This window comes from Chiloscyllium plagiosum, unplaced genomic scaffold (assembly GCF_037043375.1).
Source record: "Chiloscyllium plagiosum isolate Xiang-an unplaced genomic scaffold, Cpla_swu_hap1 HiC_scaffold_19, whole genome shotgun sequence".
Taxonomy (NCBI): Eukaryota; Metazoa; Chordata; class Chondrichthyes; order Orectolobiformes; family Hemiscylliidae; genus Chiloscyllium; species Chiloscyllium plagiosum.
In genome coordinates this window covers 66,659,147-66,676,157 of record NW_028270157.1, presented here as the reverse complement: position 1 = coordinate 66,676,157, position 17,011 = coordinate 66,659,147, and the positions used below count along the sequence as shown (strand labels likewise).

The 17,011-nt window shown below is 41.1% G+C and overlaps 1 protein-coding gene across 2 annotated transcripts in view; it reads left to right on the top strand.

The window, feature by feature from the left end:
• Positions 1–17,011, top strand: part of LOC122559476 (UPF0606 protein KIAA1549) — a 243,007-nt gene that overhangs the window by 153,539 nt on the left and 72,457 nt on the right. For both annotated transcript variants that reach the window (XM_087997506.1, XM_043708965.2), the window contains exons 7-9: positions 824–883; positions 6,798–6,943; positions 11,618–11,795. In XM_087997506.1, coding sequence (XP_087853632.1) covers positions 824–883; positions 6,798–6,943; positions 11,618–11,795 — 384 coding nt within the window. The remainder of the gene's footprint in view (positions 1–823; positions 884–6,797; positions 6,944–11,617; positions 11,796–17,011) is intronic.

Sequence of the window (17,011 nt, the reverse complement as noted above, 5' to 3'; positions counted from 1 at the left end):
AGTCGATGATGTTGCTGTAAGATTGGAGTTACATGTAGACCAGGTAAGGATGTTTAAAGGACATGAATGAACCAGATGGGTTTTTACAAAAATCAACAATGGTTACATGTTCACCGTTAGACCAGTTCTTCAGTCCAGATTTCATTGATTTCGTTTTATTCATTTGTGGGATATTGGGCATTGCTGGCTGGCCAGCATGTATTTCTAGTCCCTTGTTGCTCTTGCGTAAGGTTGTGGTGAGCTGCCTTCTTGAACCACTGTGGGTTGACTCTCAATGCCATTAGGGAGGGAATTTCAGGATTTTGACCCAGCAACAGTGAACGAATAGTAATAGTAATGTCAGGGTAGTGAGTGGCTTGGAGGAAAATTTTAAGACGGGGGTGTTTCCAAATTCAAACTTTGCCATATGCCATGGTGTGATCGCATGTTCAAACCTATATCTCCAAACATTGGCCTGGACTTCTGGATTGCTAGTTCTGTGACATTACCTTCCCTAATGTTATACAGCTGTGTGGCCAAATACTGAGCATGAGATCTCCTGCTGGGCTGTGAAACATTTTTGATTAACCAGTACTGCACATTACCTCACACATAATGATTCCCTGAGCTGCCATCAAGACTTTGGTGCCCATAGAATTGCATCAGGGCATAAATCCTCACCTTTCACGAAGAGTGGAGTGTAATTGATAAGCAAAATCACACCAGAACTCTGACGACTTGTTAGCTTAGTGTGTATCCTAGTTACGAATACAATTTAGTAAATGTGTATTTGACTGGGGATATTCAGCTGCATGTTAATATCTATAATTTAACATTTTTACAGCCATCTATTACCCTGAACTTAATCGATCGCACGTGCTGAAGGCTTCCTGGATAAAGACAGGTTTGTTTCTTGGGCCAATGCCAACTGCACATTTGCAGTCAGTTCAAATGATTTTCTTGTCAACTTTCTTTGATGGTAAGATAAAGATAAGAATTTGCTTTCTAACCATCATTGTTTTGTGCATTATTTCAAGTGTCTTGGCCACTCACAAGCTCCAACATTTTTATAGTGTTGTGTACCAGAAACTCAAATGCCTATCTTTGTTTTTCTATCTTTCTTCTATTTCTTTCGAGTTTAAGGCATTATTTTCTTTTTTTGCCTCTAATTGTTCTTTATTTGCCAGCTTGATTCTGAGCATACAATGAGAGTTAATTGCATTTTTGAGCAAAATAGAATGTATCTGCAAATATATTTCTGCAAATATAAATTCACCCTTTAGACTTAAATGTGTGCATGAGTGAGTGAGTGTGTGCATTAAGCATGTGCGTGTGAGTGCATGAGAGGGTGCTTGTTTGTGTGTGTGAAAGCTTGGTAAAGTGATGGGTGTGATGGAATATAAGCCTGTGAGAGGGTGTGGGCGTAGGAGGTGTATGTGCATGTGAGACAGAGCATGTGTATGAGAGAGGGTGTGTGTGTAGTGGGGTCACATGTCGTGTGACATGGACGCAAGATCCCACTTGAGGCCATCCTCATGGGTACTGGATTTGGCTATCAGCCTCTGCTCGGCCACTTTGCATTGTTGCCTATCCCAAAGTCTGCCTTGGAGGATGGTCACTTGAAGATCCGGGGCTGACTGACCCTGACTACTGAAGTGTTCCCTGACTAGGAGGGAACACCCCTGTCTGGTGATTGTTGCGCTGTGTCTTTTCATCCGTTGTCGTAGCGTCTGCTTGATCTCGCCAATGTACCATGCCTCGGGGCATCCTTTCCTGCAGTGTATGAGATAGACAACATTGGCTGAGTCACATGAGTACCTGCCATGTAGATGGTGGGAGTTGTTCCCACGCGTAATGGTGGTATCCATGTCCACACTTTGACACATCTCGCAGTGCCTACCGTAACAGGATTATATGGAGTGCACGGTGGGTGGTGTCCCCACGGGTACTACCAGCTCAAAGTGGAGAGGATCTCCAAGAAGATCGCGCATATTGACACAGACCTCAAGTTTCTGCAGCAATGCAAGAAAGCAGGAAAGATCCCAAAAGGTCTACTGATCACAAACTCACTCAAGTCAACCTACAACACAGACTACGCTGAGAGGCTTTGCCGCCACACCCCTCGCAAACTCCTCAATCATGTCATGCACCAACTCAACAGCAGGCACCATACCTTTGAAATCAAGATAGAGTCCTCACACTCAGCTTGCGCTCAAGATACAGCAGTACAGTTATGTGACACTGCCAAGTAGATAAGGTGACAGAACTACATCATGTACATGCACACCAAGAACAAGACCTACTGCATCACCACCAGCAGTAGCCACGCCTCCCCTGGCACCACAGTTGAAAATGTTATCACCACAGGGAAATCGATTATCAACTTATTGGATCATACCCTTCAACTGAAAGTGATTAAAATTCTCAGCCGATGGCTCAATTTCTGCCCCACAACCAAAATGGACCCCATTACTTTTGCGGCAGACACTGAGGGAGTCATCAGATGAATGAGACTCTGGGAATTCTTCCAAAATGTCAGCTGTAATCTCGATGAGCCACCGATGAATCAGAACAGTCATCAGAGAGATCCATAGAGGAGCAACCAAAGAAGTAGTAGATTTGGACCTCTCCAGAGGGCTGCTGCCCTGGGCTTGACATATGTGCTCAAACTGTCAGGAAATGTCTAAATGCCAGATTTGTCAGCCGCACCCACAAGGTAGTGCAAAACGTCACCTGATCACAATGCAATGCCATCCATGCTCTCACAACCAATTTCAACATTGTCATCAAACCAGCAGATGAAGGAGGAGCCATCGTCATTTAGAATAGAATAGACTACTGCAAGGAAGTGTACTGACAACTGAACAACCAGGAACACTACAGCCAACTAATGGTGAGTCTGACCAAAGAACATACCTGTAAACTAAATGCATTGATCAAGATTTTTGATCTGGTCCTTCAGGGTTCCCTACGCGCTCTCATCCAGGTACTTCTCAAATAGGGGACTTCTACTGCCTTCCGAAGATGCACAAAGTCAACACACCTGCAAATCCTGTCGTATCAGAACCCTGTGTGAGAACCTGTCTGGCTATGTCGAAGCATCTTGAAACCCATTGTTCAGGGGACCTCCCCAGCTTCTGCTGCAACACTACAAATTTCCTATAGAAACTCAGCACCCACTGACTAGTCAAACCAGGAACATTCCTCATCACAGTGGGCGTCTCAGCACTCTACACCAGCATACCCCGCAATGATGGCATCGCTGCAACAGCCTCAGTACTCAATACCAACAATTGCCAATCTCTGAGCACCGTCCTACAACTCATTCACTTCATCCTCGACCACAAAAGTTTCACCTTTGATAACCAGTTTTTCAGCCAGACATACAGAACAGCCATGGGGGCCAGTTTGCACCCCAATATGCCAATATTTTCATGTACAAGTTCGAATAAGACTTCTTTGCTGCACAGGACCTCCAACCAACACTATACACCAGATATATTGACAACATTTTCTTCCTCTGGATCAATGGCAAGGAGTCACTGAAACAACTACACAATGATATTAACGTGTTTCATCCCACCATCAGACTTATCATGGACTACTCTTTAGTATCTGTCTCATTCTTGGACATAGGCATCTCCATTAGAGATGGGCACCTCAGTACCTCACTCTACCGCAAACCCACGGATAACCTCACAATACTACACTTCTCTATTTTCCACCCGAAACATATTAAAACAGCCATCCCCTACAGACAAGCCCTCTGCATACATAGGATCTATTCAGATGAGGAGGAACGTGACAGACACCTGAAGGTGCTCAAGGATGCCCTCAGAAGAACAGGTTATGATGCTTAACTTCTCGATTGCCATTTCTGACATGCTACAGCAAGAAATCGGAATGACCTCCTCAGGAGACAGGCACATGTTGTAACCAGTAGGGTACCCTTCATTGTCCAATACTTCTCGGGAACTGAAAAACTACGCCATGTTCTTCACAGCCTGCAATACATTGTTGATGAGGATGAGCATCTTGCCAAGACCTTTCCTATGTCTCCACTTCTGACCTTTAAACAACCATCAAACCGTAAACAGATGAATGTTTATGCAAACTGCTCAGCCTTCAGGACAACATCAACCACAACGCCCTACAACCCTGTCATGTCAGCCACAGCAAGACGTATCAGAGTGTCAATACAGATCCCACCATTACCCGTGGGAACACCAACCATCGTGTACTCGACAGGTACTCCTGTGACTTGGCCAATGTTGTCTATTTCATGCACTGCAGGCAAGGATGCCCCAAGGCATGGTACATTGGCAACACCAATCAGACACTATGACAACAGATGAATGTACACCACGCAACAATCACAAATCAAAGATGTTCCCTCCCTGTTGGGGAACGGTTCAGCGGTCCAGGACATTTTGGCCTCGGATCTTCGGGTGACCATCCTCCAAGGCAGACTTCAGGATAAGCAACAAAGCAAAGTGGCTATTCAGAGGCTGATAACCAAGTTGGGTACCCATGAGGATAGACTCAACCGGGACCTTGTATTCATGTCACACTACAGGTGACCCGACTACATTATAGGCAAAAGTGAGGACTGCAGATGCTGGAAACCAGAGTTTAGATCAGAGTGATGCTGGAAAAGCACAGCAGGTCAGGCAGCATCAGAGGAGCAGGAAAATCGACGTTTCTGACAAAAGCCCTTCATCCAAGCGCCATTCTGATCTAAACCCTACTACACTATACACACTCACGTAAGCACACATAGACAATAACTCTCACGCTCACACAGACCTTCTCTCATACACTCAAACACACACACATTCAGCCCCCACACCCACTCATAGGTTTATACTCCATCACATCCCCACATACACTTTACCAAGCATTCACATTCACAAACACACACACTCTCTCATGCGCGCGCTTGCTCTTTCTCTTTCTTTTTCTTGCTCGCTCGCTCACTCTCGCTCTCTCTCTCGCTCATATGCATGTGCACATACATATAAGTCTAAGGGTGAATTTGTATTTGCAGAATTATATTTGCAGATACATTCTGTATTTTTCAAAAAATGCACACTGTGCAGGCAGTCTATCCATGTAATATTTTGGAAATAGAACCAATCTGACTGAAGATTGGGATACAGACAGACTCTAACCTTTAATGCACTGTCTGAGCTGAGATGTTTTGTTATGAAACCTCAAGTTATCTTGAGAAAGTGACTTAAAAGAAGTTCTGGGATTTACATATTAATGTGCCGAAACCTGCAACCCATTCTTAAAGATGAAAGACTTAACAACAATCTAGGTTTGTTCAATATATCATTTCATGACTCTGTAATCTTTCGCTATAAATTCTGTGTCTTATGGTCTTCTGCTCCACAACCACCTGATGAAGGAGCAGTGCTTCGAAACCTAGTGCTTCCAAATAAACCTGTTGGACTATAACCTGATGTGTGATTTTTAACTTTGTCCAACCCAGTCCAACACCAGCTCCTCCACATCATAGCTACCTTCAACTTTAGGAGACTGAGCTGTGAGGAAATGTTAGAAAATGAAAACTGTCTCACTTTGAAAGAATGAAAAGCAGAGCTGAACTTAAAATTCCATAATATAGTAAATGGTACAGGATAACAAACTAACTACTACATAACTTCAATCTTACTTTGCCATCAGTTTTTAAAAAAAGTGTGCAGCTTAAAATCATGAACTGATACTGTTATGAAGCTATAATCGAACCCCCCGTTAACTAAAGCAAACACCCAGAAAAGCTTGCCTCATCACGCCTTGCCTCACAACCTATTAGAATGTAAGTGATAGAGAATTTGCAAATTCCATTATTTGAAAGAAAAAAATTATTTTTGTAACTCCTGTAGTGAACATTAAACAAAAAAACTATTCACAAATCCAACCCCCTTTCTCTTAACTACTTACTATCTGACCCCAATTCTATAAAAATATGCTGTTCCAAAAAGACACTTATTAAAATTACATTAACTTAATCTCAAAACTACACTGTCTTTGTCTTCACCACTGTCTTCAGTTTTCTTGCTATCTCCCTGGGCCGTCTTCTTTCTTTTCACTGCAAATAAGCTTTGCATGAAAAGGTGCCTTAGAGAGGGTTTTTTCTGATTTCTTTAAGAACATGTTCGATGGGCATTTAACTGTCTGGCAGTTTCCGTCTCCATAGCAGTTGCTCTGTGACCAATTTTCGAAATGTCCACGTTTTTATACCCCCACACTCAACATCAGATCGTTTCATTGATTCAATGTTGGCGAAATTCAAACTCGATTGGATTTTAGTATCCTGGGGCATAAATTAAACTGGTTAAATTTGAATTGTTGTCATAACAGCAACCAAAACTCAGGTATCCATTTCACAACCAAATTTTACATATTTTCAATTTTTCATTGCACTCTGGGACTGCTATCCAGTTGTATACACAGGTGCTTGTAATCTCTTAGTTCAGAACAACATTCTCTTTTTCTTAAAGGTACAGTACGTGCCTTCAACTTCATAACAGTGCAGAATAAATTTCAGGAAGGATTTCTTGATATGAAGAGTAATTAATTCTTGTTATGGTATCTTAGGTTTGATAATAGAAGCCTTAATAATTTGAGATGCCTGGACATTTCAATTGGGAAAAGGTGTTGCAACCTTTTCCTGACTCACGAGCTTGCTTAATGTTTACTTGGGAACTTTCAAATGTATCCGCATCATGTTACTGATCAATTTCAGCTGTCTAACTGAATGCTACGAATTCTATGAATAATAATCTCAAATATGTTTTGCTTTATCTGCTCAGTACTCCTAGGTGTGCACGACAACCATATACAGGACAAAACCTTCCAGGCTGAACTCGAGCGAAAACTAGCCCAGCTTATCACTGAAGCAACTGGGTCAGGAAGACGTCGGAAGCGAGCCAGTACCTTGGGGAATAACACTGTCCAGGTAGGCAGTGTCTTGCAAATGACCAGAGTATTGTTCAGCCATGTAATTTATCTGTATCAGCTGGTAACTTCTGTACAGAAAGTAACACGGTGGCACAGTGGTTAGCACTGCTGCCTCACAGCGCCAGAGACCCGGGTTCAATTCCCGCCTCGGGCGACTGTCTGTGTGGAGTTTGCACGTTCTCCCCGTGTCTGCGTGGGTTTCCTCCGGGTGCTCCGGTTTCCTCCCACAGTCCAAAGATGTGCAGGTCAGGTGAATTGGCCATGCTAAATTGCCCGTAGTGTTAGGTAAGGGGTAAATGTAGGGGTATGGGTGGGTCGGTGTGGACTTGTTGGGCCGAAGGGCCTGTTTCCACACTGTAATGTAATGTAATCTAAAAAAAAAACACAAGGGATTGGATGCAGTAGGAATGGCTGTGTCTGGACAGACTGTTCAATGTTGAAAAACAATCATCAGCCATGATTTAATTAAATGACAGAATCAGCTCAAAGGACTGGATAAGCAACATTTCTATGTTGAGTGAGATACGCTGTGTAGTACTAACTTGATTAAATAAACTAGTTTACTGTATCAGTTGCTTTCTAATTCAGTAAACTTTGATGACCTTTTCTGTATCTCTAAAATTTAAATTTTAGTCTTGTATTTAGAAGTTCTATTGTCTGCTTGCTTGGTTTCCAAATAAAATTTTATTTTACTTTAGGGTGTAGGTTTGCTTGCTGAGCTGTAGGTTTGATATCCAGATGTTTCATTACCTAGCTAGGTAACATCATCAGTGGCGACCTGCAAGTGAAGTGAAGCTGTTGTCTCCTGTTTGTTCTGGATGGGGTTCCTGGGGTTTGTGGTGATGTCGTTTCCTGCTCGTTTTCTGAGGGGTTGATAGATGGTATCTAGATCTATGTGTTTGTTTTATTTTACTATATTTGATTCCTGTAGGATATTGAATGTGTGGACCAGGCATTATCATGCTTTTCTCCACACGTGCCTCTGGCTTGCTGCACGCGTAGACGGATGCCTAATCTAGTTGTCAAAAGAAGGGCTCATGCCCGAAACGTCGATTCTCCTGTTCCTTGGATGCTGCCTGACCTGCTGCACTTTTCCAGCAACACATTTTGAGCTCTAGTTGTCAATACCTTTACACAACAGTCCCGAACTGTCAATCATGATTTGAAATGGGGTCACAGACAGCAAATGGGATTGTGCGCTCCCCTTCTACCAATACTGCATTGAGCCCAGGCAATGTCTGGTTCTGCCCAAACTCTGATTCTCTGCATCTCTCTCTGCATCAGTGAGGAGAATCCTGCTGGGTGCCAACACCATGAGAAACAAGTTTTATGCTGAGGTCATTGAGTTTTTTTCCCTCCCCACTTCATCCTGTTTCCATTGAATCTTTACACATTTTTTCCCACTCGTTAAATCTTAGAACAGGTGGCCCAGTCCAGAGCTTATCTTTTAAGATCATTTAATACAATCACTGACTCAGTGAACATAGTGTGCACCAAGAGATTAGAAGCCATCTTGCATTGATAAGCATGTGGTTGGTGATGAAAGGTGCAGTAGGATGGTAGTGTTTGGTGATGGTCTGAAAATGAATAGCATCAATTACATTGTTCTTCCTTGAATCAATTTATGCCATTGAGGTGTGACAGAGTGAATTAAACTTAGCTATTATTATATGTTAGGAAAAAGTGAATTCTTAATAGCAAGTAGCATTGTGTGTTTGTTTGAGTGTGTGTGTAAAAACTCAAATTTTCTTTACAATGTATATCTTAATCTCAATTTAATTGTCCACTGAATATTATTTAGCCGCTTCATCACTATTTTGTTTCTGTTGCCAGTTGGGGGTCACATTTGTTTTCAAATGTTTAAATGGGGTCACATTAAGAAATAGTTTGGGAAGTGCTGTCGAGTACTTTGGGAAGTACAGAGAAGGTTGAGCACTCAGATTTGTTAGGTCAATCATATCCATGCTGTGAATTTACTATATATCTATATGTCCAGGTTTCTAAGCAATCGTAAGTCTGCTTCATGAAGCTCAAGATGAAAACACAAGCACCATGGATTAGGCAATGTGAAAGAGCAGTCTTCAGTGATCACTATAATCTATCTTCCTCATGTTGTAAAAAAGTTTTATTTGCAATTGGGAATTGACAACGGAATTAATCAACAAAACAAATATACTTGCATACCAACTGTACTAATGATTTGGCAATGCTGCAGCAGCAAATATCAAATTAATTGCTTGTATAGCAACCTATACTTTACCCACACTATGAGACCACTCCTGTTTGCTTATTAAGTTTCCTTAAATACTCAGTTGAGCCCACCTCACTGTCATTAAAGTTTATGTCATTCCAAATTTGGGTCATTCCCTTAGTTATTTATTCTGCAACTCGGTTGTTATTTTGCATAATTAATCTGAATAGCAAATGTTAGCAAAATTTAAACCTAAGTACAGCAGCAGGATCAAACATGAAAAACCTTGATTGCCTTATTCCCTGCTTATACTAGCCAATTCTAATGGTCATAATATTTATATGTTTTTCTGGTAAACTCGGAATGGATTACAACCTGTGCTGGGTCCTCAATTGAAATTGTTTTTCACCATTCGTATAACAAAGAATCCATTAGTTGTTTGTGATATGTCCTCACCTAGAACTTATATCAATGATAATAAGGGCGTGAACAACTACAACTACTTAGAATGGCTTGGCACCTTTATTTTCAAATTCATCCACCTACAAAGCACTCCAGGAGTGTGATGGAATACCATCTAATTTTTAGGAATTCATCTCCAATAGTACTCAACAAGCTTGATACTTTCTAAGACAAACCAGCCTCTTGGATTGCTACCCCATCCATCACCTCCAGCCTTCACTCACTTTGCAAACAATGCACAATGGGAGCAGTATGTGCCACTTTCTAGACATGTTTCAGTAACTCATCGAGGCTGCTTCGACAGCATCTGCCAAACTTACAAACTTGACCACCTGGAAACACAAGGACATCTGATGTAGGTGCCCCCTCCCCAAGTCTAGTCAAACCCAAAACAGCACTGATTTGAAACTCTATCACCATTTGTTCATTGTTACTCTTGTAACTCCCTATTGAATGACGCGGTGATATGCCTTTATCGCATAGTCTACAGCAGTTCAACAGTGCTGCTGACCACCAAGTTCTCAAAGGCAATTAGGTATGGATGATAAATGTTGGTCTAGCCAGCAAAGTCCACATCTGGCCGTGGAACTATGAAACAAGAGACCATTGAAAAGTGGGGGGGGTAAGAAACAAATGTACTGGTAGTAGGCGACATTAGGATGAGGAGTATTGGCTCTTCTTTGTCTAAGTTGCAAGCTAAGTAGCCTATAATTTCCGGTCTTCTGCCTCCCTCTCTTAAACAGGGGTGTTATATTTTGCATTTTATTTGCAAGATTATTCACTGAATTCAAGTTATCAAGAACTGGAAGTTCTCCAAATTCAAAACTGAAGATAAAGTTTATATTATCTGTGAGACCTCTAGTACGATTTATTATGATTTTTTAATTTATGTAGCCAGTAGTGACTCGTGTCTCATTTTACAACCAGTACCTTCTATTTTGGGTGAGCAAAGTCAAATGCTGAAATATTGAGCAGAATAATTAACAGTGGCATGCTGAGTTTTGCAATGTTTCAGCCTTTCATATATTATCAAGTGGGGCTGGAGAAAGAAAATGGGAGGTAACTACAAACTGGCTTACGCAATCAACATTGTCCGAATGTTTGACTTCCTGTGGGAGTCAGTTTATGACTGAGACAGTTGAAAATCCTAATACGAGTTCTGTGCAAAATGGTGTTTGCATCCTGTGTTAGTTGAAATGGTAGAAAGTCAGTCATCCACTAGGCAATTAACTGATCTGTGTCTGTAGATCTAAAGATCAGAACACCAAGATACCATGATAGAAGAAACTGTGTTAAACAATACATTTCAATTATCTGTACTTATTAGTTTGTGCATTCATTTCCATTGTTTTCTACCAAACCGTATGGTTTAAGTGACAGTGAGCAATGTTAATTAAACCTGATAAACTATTTATAGAAGGAAGACAACATACTAACTCAGTCGCTTTTCTATTTGACTTCTTTCTTCTTCCTCCTGTCTCCCATTTCTTCCTCCACCATCCACATACTGTCATTGTCTCTATTTCTATACATTGTATATACCCACCATCCCATTCTGCCTCAGTATATTGCCAGCCCTCTATTCCTCCATTCCCCTCTTCCTCTCCCCAAAAAACTGAGTATAATGTAGATCTTTTCCCACCCCTTCCCAACCAGTGCACTGCCAAGCGTCTCACCACCACCCCATTTACCCTTCGAATACTTTTCTCATTTCTGCACCCTCCTGCTCCCAATATATTGCATTGCACAACATTTACCTTTTCTAAATGTACTGACAGGCATCTCATTCCTTCCTGCACCAAGTATGCAGTGAGGTCTTTAATTTCTTCTTCCATTATATTCCTGGGTTTTTAATTCATCATCTTAATGTGATGCATTCCTGCCCTCTTGCTGAACTTATAATCATTAATTTGACTTGTTGCCATGAGCCCAAACTAACTTGCTGCTATTAATAATGCTGATTTTGATCAGTTTTGACAATATGTCTTTGATATCTATAGTCTGCGTGTTTCTTTGCAGGTTGTGAATATTACTAAGATCACTGGTGATGGGAACCCAACTGAACTGATTTACTTTGTGGAGAAGCAGAATGGGGAGCGCCTGGGAGCAAATGAAGCTGCGAACCTCATCAACAAAGTGGATATACAGCGAGCAGCAATTGTTCTTGGCTATCGCATACAAGGTGCATTAGCACGACGTAAGTGTGCCATGATTTCATCTGTTGAATGTTTGATGGATAGCATGTTGGCTGTATAGTTGATGAGAAAACAGTTGATAGTGTTGATCCAGGGTTCATAGTACCACTACCAGCTTCTTGATCAATGAATAGGCAGCTGAGCCATGTAGCTCTGATTTGACTTTATTCTTAATGAATTGAGCCTGTTTGGAAAACCAGTAATTTTTGCAGAAGGGATTTACGGAAATGATGTGACTGGTGCAAACACAATAAGTAAGAAGCAAACTGAGTGGAACACCTGGGGCCTGACCTCTTGAGGAATTGAATGAAAAGAATTGCTTTGTGAACCTAATCTTAGTTAATATGTGTCAAAAAATAGTGACTGGAATTAAATAGTAAATGGAATTAAATAATGTTGTCTTGACAATGATCAATACTGTAATTTATTTGAAAAATATCCATAGTTTAGTAAAATGTACGATAGTTACTTGTTTTTCCACTTCGCTAATGTGCGAATATACTTCTAGATATACACCTCCAGGTGACAATATGTTGGAAAGTCAGATTGTTAGCCTGGCTCTCGTCTAACATTAACCCAGTACCAGGCAGCCTCATCTCAGATTATCATTCCTGCATAAGTGTACATTTGAATTGACTTGCATTGATTTTAAATCAGCAGAATTATAGGATCCCTACACGTGGAAGTAGGCCATTCGGCCCATCGAGTACACATCAACCCTCTTCGGAGCATCCCACTCAGACTTAGCCTGCGACCCTATTCCTGTAACCCTGCATTTCCCATGGCTAATCCACCTAGCCTGCACATCCCTAGACACTATGGACAACTTAGCATGGCCAGTCCACTTAACCGGCACATCTTTGGACTGTGGGAGGAAAACCGGAGCACCCGGAGGAAACTCACACCAACGTGGGGAGAATATGCAAACTCCATGCAGACAGTCGTCCCAGGCTGAAATCGAACCCAGGGCCTTGGCATTGTGAGACAGCAATGCTAACCACAGAGCCACGGTGCCACCAGCAATTGTAGTATAATTATTTTATGAAGCAGCGAATTTCAAAGATGAGATGGCGTTGATTCATACACATGTAGTAGTATTGATCCAGGTAATGCTCTGGAGACCCAGTTTTAAATCACACCACAAAACATTGTGGAATTTAATTTCTTTTAAAAATCTGGAATTAAGACTAATAATAACTGGGAAATTATTGCCAAACATTGTTAAAAAATAAAACCAACTGGCTCATTGATGTCCTTCAGGGAATTGATGTGTGTCATTCTTACCAGGTTTGGCCCACACATGACTTCATACCCTCAGCAATGTGGTAGACTTTTAATTGCTCTCTTAATGGCCTAACAAGCCACTCAGTTGTATCAAAACTTTTAATATATCTCAAAGAATGAAACTGTGTGAATTGCCCACATCAACTTAGGCAACAGTCCTCACAGTCTTCCTTACTAATATCTGGGTTAGTGTAAAATTTGGGAGAGCTGTCACAGACTATTCAAGTAATAGTCTGATACAGGTAAATTCACAGAATTAAACCTTACAGACAATGTCCCAGTTCCATCATCTGAGCAGAGATAATGAAAGTGAAAGTGACACAATTAAGTGTGAGTTGTACTGATTGCTCTCAACATTAACTTCAGGCCCCATGAAGTCTCATGGCATCAGGTTTTCCATGGACAAGGATACCTCCTGCTAATTACCAATTACTGCCTCCCCTCATCTATGAATCAGCATTCTTCCATGTTAAACATCAAATAGAAGAAGCACTGAGGGTAGCAACTATGGAGAATGTACTCTGGATAAGGAACTTCAGTGTCCATCAACAAAAGTGGCTTGTAAGCACCACTATTGACCAAGCTGATCGATTCCTAAAGGACATAGCTGCCAGACTGTGTCTATGACTGATGATGAGGGAACTTATAAGAAGGAAAAATATTCTCAGCAATCTGCCTGCTGTAGATGCATCTGTTCATGACAGTATCAGTCAGAGTGCACATCCTCCACTCTTTGAGGACACTAAGTCCAATCTTTAGGTTTGTCATCAGGTCATAGTCGTAAAGTCATACTGCACGGAAACAGACCTTTCATACCAACCAGTCCATGCCGACTAAACTAGTCCCACCTGCCTGCGCTTGTCCCACATCTCTTCAAACATTTTTGTTCATGTACTTATCCAAATGTCTTTTAAACATTGTAACTATACCCATATCCACCACTTCCTCTGGAAGTTCATTCCACACACAAACCACACTCTGTAAAAAATAAAGTTGCACCTCACGTCTTTTTTGAGTCTTTCTTCTCTGTCTATAAAATTATGTCCTCCAGTCTTGAAATCCCACACCCTTGAGAAGTCACCTGCTATTCACCTTATCAATAGCCCTCATGATTTTATAAGCCTCTGTAAAGTCACCTCTCAACCTCCTACCCTGTAGTGAAAAAAAAGGTCCCAACCTATCCTGCCTCTCCTTATAACTCAAACCCTCCATTCCTAGCAACATCCTGGTAATTCTTTTCCAAACCCTTTCCAACTTCATAGTCTCCTTGTGATAACAGGGAAACCAGAACTAAACACGGTACTTCAGAAGGGGCTTCACTAACATGTATCCAGCCTACATACCTCCCATGTATTCCCATGCTATACAACTCACATTGCAAATCAAAGTCTTAACTGATTTGTTAAGCAACCACTTATCCTGATCCATGCAGACTTTTGGTTTTCTTTGAATTCTAACTGAATATGACCTGGCAAAATAGAAGGCAGGCCTTATTTTCACTCCATTTTCAATTATGTTCCCATTTTGAATATAAAACAATTGCTTCAGAGAGGGACAATGCAAAATCATTTCTAAGATAGACCTCCCTACAGACCGGCAATGGTCAGGCTAGTTTTCCACCATCGTAAGCCAATTTGAACTCCAACCAAAGTAGTTACATTATATGCAGAAATACAAAGTGAGCAGCTTTAAATTTGATTAATGAAAAAAGTTTAGACTAGTTTCCAAATTTCATCATTCATTCAGCAGAAATGAATTAAACAGAAATTGTGGCATAAAAATAAGCCATAAAGCCCAGAAAGTTATCACTTAACTCTTCAAGCTTCTGCACTGAAAAGCTGTATTTTTGACTGAAATATATCCTTTAGCCTGTTCCCAATGGGAGGTCAGTTAACTCCGTTGGCTGAACAACTGGCTTGTGATGCAGAGTAACACCAACAGTGTGGGCTCAATTCCCATGCTAGCTGTGATACCATCAAAGACACTCCTCACTCTCCCTTGTCTGACCCTCAGATTAAACTACCACATAGTTGAGGATGACTCATATTGTGTCATGTGACAATATGACCATGAAAGATGGGATAACTTTGAACAGATCTAGAAATTCAAGACTGGGAAAATGTGAGGTGCTGTGAGTCATTGAGAATCATAGAATCCTGACAGTGCAGAAAGGAGCCACTCAGTGCATTAAGTTTTCACTGATCCGCTGAAGAGTATCCGTTTAATTCCCCCCCCCTTCCCGCAACATTTCTCATGGCTAACCCACCTAGCCTGCACATCTCTGGGGCACTATGGAACAATTTAGCATGGCCAATCCACTTAACCTGCACACCTTTTATCTGTGGAAGGAAACCAGAGCACCTGGATGAAACCCACACGGACACTGGCAGAATGTGCAAACTCTACACAGTCAGTCATCTGAGACTGGAATCGAACCCAGGCCTCTGGCACTGAGGCAGTAGTGCTAGCGACTGAGCGACTTGTAGATAACAAACTCCATTGTCTACCATTAGCAAGCAGGTACACCATGCCTTTCCTGATCATGAGGGAGGATCACTTTTTCTGCCCGGTTTTGAACCTGTTGCACATTAGGCGAACATGATAACCACTACATTACAGAAACAGTACATCTACAGGAATTATATTCAAGCATAATATGTAACCTCATGGCCTGGCACATCCCCCACTCAATAGTTATCCCCAGCCTGATTTGTAAATATATTGCCATTCCTTCACTGTTGTCAGGTTAAAATCCTGGAACTCACTCCATAACAACAGTGTGGATCTAACTGCATCAAATGGAATGCACTGGTTCAAAAACTGTAGCTCACCTCTACCTTCTCCAGGGCTATTAGAGGACCAGCCAGTAAAATTCTTACAAGAGTCAACTGAGTAGATACATGAAGGATGTTTCCCTGGATAGGTTGGTGGCATTCTGGAAGCAGAATGATGAGAGTGATGAATTTTTGGAATTCTCTAACTCCGGTTGCTGTGGAGAATCAGTCTTGGAGTATGTTCAGGCTCTTTCCATATTAAAGACATTCAGGGATAAGGAGATAGTGTGGAAAAGTGATATTAAGGTTGGAGATCCGCCATGAACTAGTTGAATTGTAAAGCAGGCTTGAAGGGCCAACTTACTGACTGTTGCTCCTATTTCCTGTGGTCCCTTTTGTGTAAGTGGGCCTTTTGTTTGTAATTTGATGATTTTCATGTTGAAAGCTCCTTGCGAGGAATGCCATTCTCTGAGACCTGCAAACATTATCACGCTTTTGTGGATTTCATTTGATCTAACATTTGAAAATTCGCGATTTTACACATAAGCTATGAGTGTTTTTTTTTTGGTAGAAGAAGATTAATTGTACACAGTCATCCAAGTGATGATGTAGAGAACCAAGGAATAATGATGAAATTTTATGTTTCATACGCAGCTTATCATATTGTCAAAATATTCTAATACACTTTCATATTTAATAAATTACTTTTAAAATGCACTCATTGTTATACTTGGTGCACAACAAGAGACCACAGCTTTCAGATGAAATACAAGGCTAGTTTTTAATAATCTTGATTGAGGGAGAATAATCACCAGTAATTTCAGTATCCCTTTAGTGATACTGAACTCCCTTAGAATTGCACTGAACTATCAGCCTTCCTTATCAAATCCTATTTTGGTGGGGGTTGAATCCATAACTTTTCCTTATGGTTTGGTAAAGCATGTTTTTTGCAATGATAACCTTCTCTTCTACAACCAATTTCAGATTGACCTTAAAAATCTGTTACCGAAGGGGCATTCCCCACCACAGGATTTTCCTCATTGATAGTCTCCTGTTGTAGATTGGTTTGGTTTGAAAGCACTAACGTCCATCACAAAACTGTAGTATAGTTCTTTATTTCTGAACCTGAGAGTCCGTAATCATAGCTAAAAGAAAGAATT